The 8068-nt window shown below is 43.0% G+C and overlaps 1 protein-coding gene across 1 annotated transcript; it reads right to left on the reverse strand.

Moving 5' to 3' along the window:
* Positions 1-563: 563 nt before the first annotated feature.
* Positions 564-7674, reverse strand: TMEM213 (transmembrane protein 213). The gene is made up of 3 exons (XM_045002421.1): positions 7454-7674; positions 4914-4973; positions 564-3966 (listed from the first exon to the last, which is right to left on the reverse strand). The coding sequence occupies exons 1-3, from the start codon at positions 7533-7535 to the stop codon at positions 3797-3799; spliced, it is 312 nt and encodes a 103-aa protein (XP_044858356.1). The 5' UTR covers positions 7536-7674; the 3' UTR covers positions 564-3796.
* Positions 7675-8068: the final 394 nt, after the last annotated feature.

Here is an 8068-nt window from a genome sequence, read left to right on the forward strand (position 1 = left end):
CATCTCATGCCTGGAATTGGGAATCTTTGTTACTCTCGTCAAAAACAAATATAAGTCTTCTGGTTTGACCAACAACAATAAGATTCACACTGGGGTTATTTAATGATACTTATTTGTCTTACCATCCAAATTCAACCCTTTTTGCCTTTTCTCTGTTCTGATGGCCAGGACTGAATTACATGGGTTAGAGATGGGAAGAGCATTTAGTCCATCTTCCTGCCTGTGCAAGGTGGTTCTGTGCAGTACACACTCCGGTGCTTTGACTAGTCAAGATCTAAATGATTTGAGCATTGCAGCTTCCATCGGCACCTGTGAGAGGTTATTTCACAGTTTAATAGATCACATGGTCAGTCCATCTTCATTTCAGCATGCTTTGTCTTAGGCCTGGGCTACACTAGCAGGGGGGTTCAAACTCAGATACGCAACTTCAGCTACGCTATGCGTGTAGCTGAAGTCGAAGTATCTTAGTTTGACTTACCTGGCCGTCCTCATGGCGGCGAGTCGACTGCCGCGGCTCCCCTGTTGACTCCGCTTACTCCTCCTGCCAAGGTGGAGTACGGGCATCGATTCACGGATCGATTTATCGCGTCCAGACGACGCGATAAATTGATCCCTGATACATCGAACGCTACCCGCCGATCCGGCGGGTAGTATAGATGTACCCTTAGACATGTGGGTACCTAAAACATCTTCAACAATCCGATAACACCCATACAGTATGTACTAGCTTAAGAGTTGTGAGGTTTATCGCAGATGAAAATGAAGCTTGCACAAAAGTTAGTCAGGCTTGACGTGCTGTACTGTGAAAGACAGATTGGTTGGCTTTCCTGATTTGTAATGCCAAAACTAAAAGTTGGGACAAGTGGGGTATATTGGTATAGCTCCATTGAGGTCAATAAAACTATGCAGATTTACACCAGCTGAGGTTCTGGTCGGATGTATTTATTATTAGCAGCGTGACTGTAGCAGACTAAATGCTTCATGGTTTTGCATAAAGAACACAGTTGTAAAAGGTGCTGCACTACTGAATCATCTTTGGCTTACAAATGAAAACTGGACATCTTATTTGTTGTGTATCTTCATATTGAAAAACCTTCTGTTGTGATTTCATCAGTCAGAAAGAAGCTATTTAGCAGCTCCCCAACATAAATCCTACAGTGATGTGTTTTTCATCTCCCCAATACGCTAACAAATGTAGCTGCATATCACAAATAAACGTTTGGTTGTACTTGGGTACTGTGAACTGTTGTGCACCAGCTATGAGGTACCCTGCTGTGTATGTGATAGCCCATTAGTTATTTTTTGATTTATCTTTATAAAGGCCATTTCCAGAGTCTTTTGGATACAACCTTTTATTTTGCACTTTCTGCGATTGCTGTCTGATTCTTGAAATCCTGTACTGGAAGACCAGTTGGCTATTTGGGGGGAGAGGTGTGTGTGTGTGTGTGTGTGTGTGTGTATTTTACATTGTGCTTGTCTCTCACAACACGTGTCATCATTGCAAAAATATAATACATGCCTCGTTGACCGTCTCTGTTTTTAGAAGAGTTTTAATTATATCATAACTTACTGTGTACAAATGGGAGCGTTAAATTGTTTGCACTGGTAGCCTGGGAGCTTTTTGGATACTGCCACTTCTTCTAAGGATCCCAGAGCATGTTGATGATGGTAGTATTATACTCTTGACATTCACAACCAGGACTACTTTTTCCTTAAGGGCCTGATGCAAAGCCCGCTGTAGTCAGTGGAGTGATTCCAACTGAAAGGCTATGGATCCAGCCCCAAATAGGTATTTAAAATCATATGCTGTATTGTGTAGTTGTCTCTTGGTAATGTCAAATGCAAGGGGTTTATGCAGCTTGCAGACAAGGCCCTTGTACTACATAAGAAATTTACACAGGAGTGGGGATCTGGGATACATCCATTTTACAACAAAAATTCTAAATAATTAATTTAGTAAATATAATTCAGACCGGCCTCTTGCTGAGAATGGGAGGCTGTTGCCCCAAGACACTGGTGTATAAAGTGTGTTTTGTGGTGGAATTGCACTGTATCAAGAGCCATGATTTTTTTCCAAATTTAGCCAAGGTAATGAAAAAAATATAGAAATCATAGGTAATCCCACTTCCAGCAGCCACTGATCTATTTCTGATCTGGAGAACAATCTCCTAAAACTGGTGAAGAATAGAAAGGGTTCTGCAGCAGGTGGACACTAGGCAATATGTGGTGTTTTTGACAACATACATCATATTGCAGTCAGACCAATATACAACTTTCCACCATTAAAATAATAGATCAGGACAAAACCATTGTGTATATATAGCTATAAGATTCGTGATTCATCCGTAATTTACAGTGTTTAGCTGTCACTCACTGTTCTTTCAATCAACGATGACAAAATACAAATCCTTTGTTTCTGTAAGTTTGTAAATATACAAGTTTATATATATTTTTTGTGAAAAGGAGTAGTTGGCGGGTCCAACACCAATATTTGTCAGGTGAATGTTGCTTTTGTTTAATTTTTGCATGTTGAAATGGTGAGGTTTTCTTGATGAGCGATGTTTTGTGATTGTTTCCTACTGGTATTTCTGTGCATGTTTAAAAAAAAATTCACAATAAAAAAGCCACAAAAGAATAAAGTTCTTCCTTTTTAATGCTTCATTTCCTGATTTTAAAATTTCAGCTCAGCGTTTCTCTCCACAGAGGAGTTCCCTTCTATTAAATGCTGTCTTGTTAGGGTTTATACCCTACCCAGCTCTCTGCACATCCAAGCAGTGCCTCACAGGTCCCACTGCCTCCCCACTTTTCACTGCACTGTGGAGCTACATGTACCTACATGCCACCACCACAGGTGTAGACAGGGTCTGAAAGGTGGGTTTTTAAATTGACTTGAGCCTTGTCTAGACAGGAAAGTTGCACAGTTGGAACCTAGGGTATGAATTTAAGCTGATTTAGTTAAAAGGGTGCAAACCCGTGTGTGGACACTCTTACTTTGGTTTAATGGTGGCTTTTTTGGGTTTAGTTTAAGTTGATCGTGAACAGGTTTATTAAAACAAAATGAGGCTCTCTTAAACCAAAGTGAGTCCAGATGGGTTCACAGCGGTGTAAATATATAATTTAAAAACTGGTTTAAATTAAGCTGGTGCAATTTTGAACTGATTCAAGAGAATCCATACACAGAAGTTGCACTAGCTGACCCTAATCAGTTCTAAATTAAGCTAGCACAATTTTAGTGTGTAGACAAGCCTTGAGTGTCCACACAGAAGTCTGCACTAGTTTAAATAAGTCAGTTTTAATGCACTTTTAGTTTAACCAGTGCAACTTTCATGTGAAGACAACTCTATAAAAGCAGTGGGGTTGCATCAATTCATACCAGCTGAGGATTTGGTCCAGGTTACACACTCTTAACTATGGAGCTGCTAATGGGGCATCTTTTATAAATAAAATTAGCTTCACTAACCTGTTGTCTGCTTGACAGTCAAAAGCTATGTACTGAACTGTCCTCTATAAGCGTTATGTGGGCTAATGATAGGTGAATTGCAGGTGGCAAGCTCACAGCAGAGTACAGATATCCAGGAAAGAGGGGGCATTCTGCATGATAGGACTAATTGTAAATTACCACAAGGGACTGGAAGCCACTCCAGGACTTGGCTGGCTTGGATCTGGACCCATTTTTGGTATAAGATGCCCGACTATCCTTTTCTTTCTTCAGCAAAGCAGTTCCATTGCTTCTTAACCCATCTGCTCCTCCCTGGATGACCGCGGCGGACGCTGGTGCTTGCTGGCTTGCCGACTCTCATGCTTGCAAATACTTGGGTTCGTCAGGACTGAGTTTCATGATCTTATCCACGCAGAGCAGGATGAGAGTCAGAAACCAGAGGCTCCAGCCAACAGCAGCCGCAATCCAGCCGTACTCGTCTACCCCGAGCTGGCAGCAATTGGCGACATCCGGGCAGAATTGCACATCTGATGGCAGAGAGAGCAAAACGAGCCATCCCGGTCATTTTACACATAACAGGCTTCTCTTTGCCAGAGGGAAGGTGGGGGAATGACTTTTGCCTGTACCTGATCCTGGCCTCTACATTCTGCTCTCTCTAACGCCTCATGCCCCAGTTTTACGCTCTCTGGCCAACTGCCTTCATTTAGCTGAATGCACAGAGTGGAGGGGCACCGTATTAACTCTCCCATTCAAGAGCTGCTGCTCCCCCAAGGGGGCATCCTTTGAAAACACCTAGTTCAGCATCTGTCCGCTGACTGATTCCGGGGACGGGTTAAGGTAAAAGTAGCTGGTTCCAAGAAAAAAAGCAAGGGGGGAGGGAAGGCAAATTTCATTCAAGGGGGGTCATTCTGAAGCAGGGAAAAGTCCGGTGGAGGTGCATGGCTCACAGGAATGCTTGGGACCTGGGAAAGAGGACGAGATTGGAACCACTGCAGCAGCTAGCAGCTGGAAGGAGGCTCTTGGATTAGTTAAACTCAGCGCATTAGGCAGTTTGAGGAGGGACTGGCAACTGGGGCTGTGGGGAGGGGACAATGGGCTCTTTAAGAAGGGGTTTCGTGGCTGGTCTGGCTGGGAGGGAAGGGGCTCAAAACACTGGTGCCTGACAAAATGAAGGTCTGGTTTGTGTGGAAAGGGATGTGGAACCAAAGGCAGTGCAAACTGAGTTAGTCCAGGCCCATGAAAGTTGTAAACCTGGGCTGAACGGTCCCAGGAAGCACTAGGCCTCAAAAGCCACCCATATCAGGTGAACTTAGGATTCTAGTAAAATGTTTCACCGAACTTTACCCATAACCTGAGCTTTTGGTTAAGTGTATCATAGCACACAAATCCTACCCCATATCTGCCTTTCTATGCCTTTTTGTGTAATCTCACCACTAGGCTTAGGAGCTGTAGTAATGAATCAAAGAAGTCTTACCAGGGCATGGCCATTGGCTCCCATTGTCTGTCAAGGAGACTCTGGAGCTCATTTCGGCCTCTGGAAGGAAAAAACACAGGAGAAAAGGTACTGTAGACAGGAAAAGCAAAGACAGGAAATGGAGAAATGTCTTGGCCCGACTGGAGTCTGCTGACCACAGGCAATCTGATGATGATCCTCTTCTGCAAGAAGAACTGGGGTATAGAGACTTTTCCTGTGGCACAGGTAAAATGTCAGAGCATGGCGTTTTCTGCCAGGGTAGGTGCTGTCTCTCACAGTGCACGTTGTTCAGCTGATCTACAGCTATTGCGAGTGTGGGAGGAGATTGCCCCTTGTCCTGCTTTTGTACATTGCCAGTGCTGCAAGAGGCTTCTACTGTTAAAGCCCACAGTTCCCAAATGTGTGTTCTAGAATACTGCCTCCTCTGGCTTCCCTTCCCCTCAGACCACCATTGTCAGCACTAGCTGAGAAAGAGGTGTCTCTTGTAACAAAAGGCATAAAGAATGCTTAATTTTTTTATCATGGCTCTGTTGTGCCGAGGCACTCTACAAACATAGGAAAAGTCAGTCTTCGCCCCCAGAAGTTTACGTTTTAAATAGACAAGACAGCCAAATAGTGGGAGGGAAGGAGATACTATCGCGTTTGTACAACTGAGGGAACTGATGCACAAGGAGATTAAAACTGGGATTTCTAAAGGGGCCTAGGAGTTGTCTTCCTTCCTTAGGACCCTTTGAAAATTCCCACCTGAATGAATTGTCCGATGTCCCACAGGAAGGCTGACAGAGTTAAGAATTGAACCAGGTCTCCTACGTCCCAGTCTAGTGTCTTAACCACAAGACTATCCTTCCTCTTTTGGTTTTGTTTTGTTTTTAGAAATATAGAGCCACGAAACTTGAGGTTACAGGAAACACTAAAGACATTTTCCCACTCAGAATAACGTTCTTGTGTCCCACCTTTGACTTTAGGTCAGTTGGCCTCAGCGAGTTGCGAATCCTGTCCTTTCCGCCGCACAGCTATATTGAGAGCAGCTTAGAAAAGGGCAGGAGCAGTCCAGACTTCCAGTTCCTTTTCCTGCTTCTGCTACAACTTACTGCCTGACTTTGGACAACTCACTTCATCAGTCTGTGTTTAGCTTTTCCATCCGTAAAACAGGGTTAATAACTACCTCAGAGGAGTGTCGTGAAGCTTGTAAAATAATGTGCGATCTTTGGAAAAAGGCATCACAGAAGTACAAAGCAGCCTTGTGGTTATAATCTCTACTTTTACAGTCTAGCTGAAAAAGAGATACTGTGAAAGCAAACTAAGAGTACATCTACACTGCAATAAAAAGCCCAATGGCACTGAGTCTCAGAGCCTGGGTCAGCTAATTTGGGCTCGTGAGGCTTGGGCTGTGGGGCTAAAAATAGCAGTCTGAATGTTCAGGCTCAGGCTGGGATCCGGCCTCTGAGACCCTCCCTCCTCGTGGGCTTTCAGGGCAGTGTAGACGTACCCTAAGTAGCCCATCTTTAAAAATCTGCTGAAAGAGTTACAGAAATTCTGACACCTAAATGGACGCAATATCCTGAGAGGAAAATACCTGCCCTGTTTTAAGCAGCCGCTCCTCTCAAGGCAGCAGCGAGAATTGGTTGTCTGGAATAATTAGCGGTTAAAGATTGAACCAAATTATACTGAAAAATGCTGGATACTTTAAAGTGGTCATTTAACCCAGCAGGTTGAGTATGGAAGCCACATGTCTCTTCTGTAGCTGCCTCCAGTACTTAACATCCTACAGCACAAACTACAGCTGAATCAGCAGACTCAGTCTGTGGCATTGTTAAAGTAGGTACCTGGCAACATCAAATCTCTTCCAAAAGATACTGTGGCACCTTACAGACTAACAAATTTATTTATATCGGGGTAGGCAACCTATGGCATGTGTGCCGAAGGCGGCACGCAAGCTGATTTTTCAGTGGCACTCACACTGCCCGGGTCCTGGCCACTAGTCCGGGGGGCTCTGCATTTTAATTTAATTTTAAATGGAGCTTCTTAAACATTTTGAAATCGTATTTACTTTACATACAACAATAGTTTAGTTATATATTACAGACTTATAGAAAGAGAGCTTCTAAAAAGGTTAAAATGTATTACTGGCACGTGAAACCTTAAATTAGAGAGAATAAATGAAGACTCGGCACAGCACTTCTGAAAGGTTGCCGACCCCTGATTTATATAAATTTATTTATATAACAAAGTTAGTCTCTAAGGTGCCACAAGTACTCCTGTTCTTTTTGCGGATACAGACTAACACGGCTGCTACTCTGAAACCTGTCAAAAGATACTGTGAGTGCTCCCCTCAAGTAATCCTTTTGCAGCAACTATCACTAACTTTAACCAGCACCAGTTCTTTACACTTCTTAGATAAGGGACAGAGGCTTGTTTCTTGCATAAATCAAGAACAAAAATCTTTCTTTAGTCCGTCAATCATTTGCCTGCTGAGGTGCAAGGCACTTGAATACCTAGGTGACAACTGCAGTATAAGAACCTAAATAGAACAGAATTACCTGCTAAGTAAGAACTCCGAAGAACGATGGAGAGGAAGATGAGGGTGATGGTAGTACAAGGCACGATGGTAAAGTGCTTCATGCTGGAACCCTGGCCGAATAGCTGTGCTAATCGATATGCAGTCAATGGCAGCTCTTTGAAGGTGATTTTGCAGGTCCTCGATAAAATTCAAGCCTAATGTTCGGGGAAAGGGTGGAGCAAAGGAAATTCCTGTTGCCAGTACACCTTGAACTTTTCTGTACAGTGAAAGAGAAGGGCTTTAACCAAAACAAAAATCTGTGAGTTGGCAGCCTTCAGGGTAAGTTGATTACAAACAGTGCAGCTGGTAAAGGTTCCCTGAAGGTCAGGCCCCAGTTCGTTACAGGATCACTGTAGTAAGATATAGGAAAGACCTATTGGAATCAATCCTTTTTGCAAAGGCCCCTGATCTGCTTCTATATGTCTTTTGATATAAAAGTTGTATTAAAGCTAATGTTAAAACGATTTAATACACAAGTTAAGGAAAGAAAATACACATAGTATATAATCTGCAATATCTCAAATTAAGGTTAATAAATTTAACAATATAGTTAAAATATTAGCATCCAAATATTCAGGTACATCTCTCATAAAAA

The sequence above is a fragment of the Mauremys mutica genome, chromosome 1 (assembly GCF_020497125.1).
Source record: "Mauremys mutica isolate MM-2020 ecotype Southern chromosome 1, ASM2049712v1, whole genome shotgun sequence".
NCBI classification, from domain to species: Eukaryota; Metazoa; Chordata; order Testudines; family Geoemydidae; genus Mauremys; species Mauremys mutica.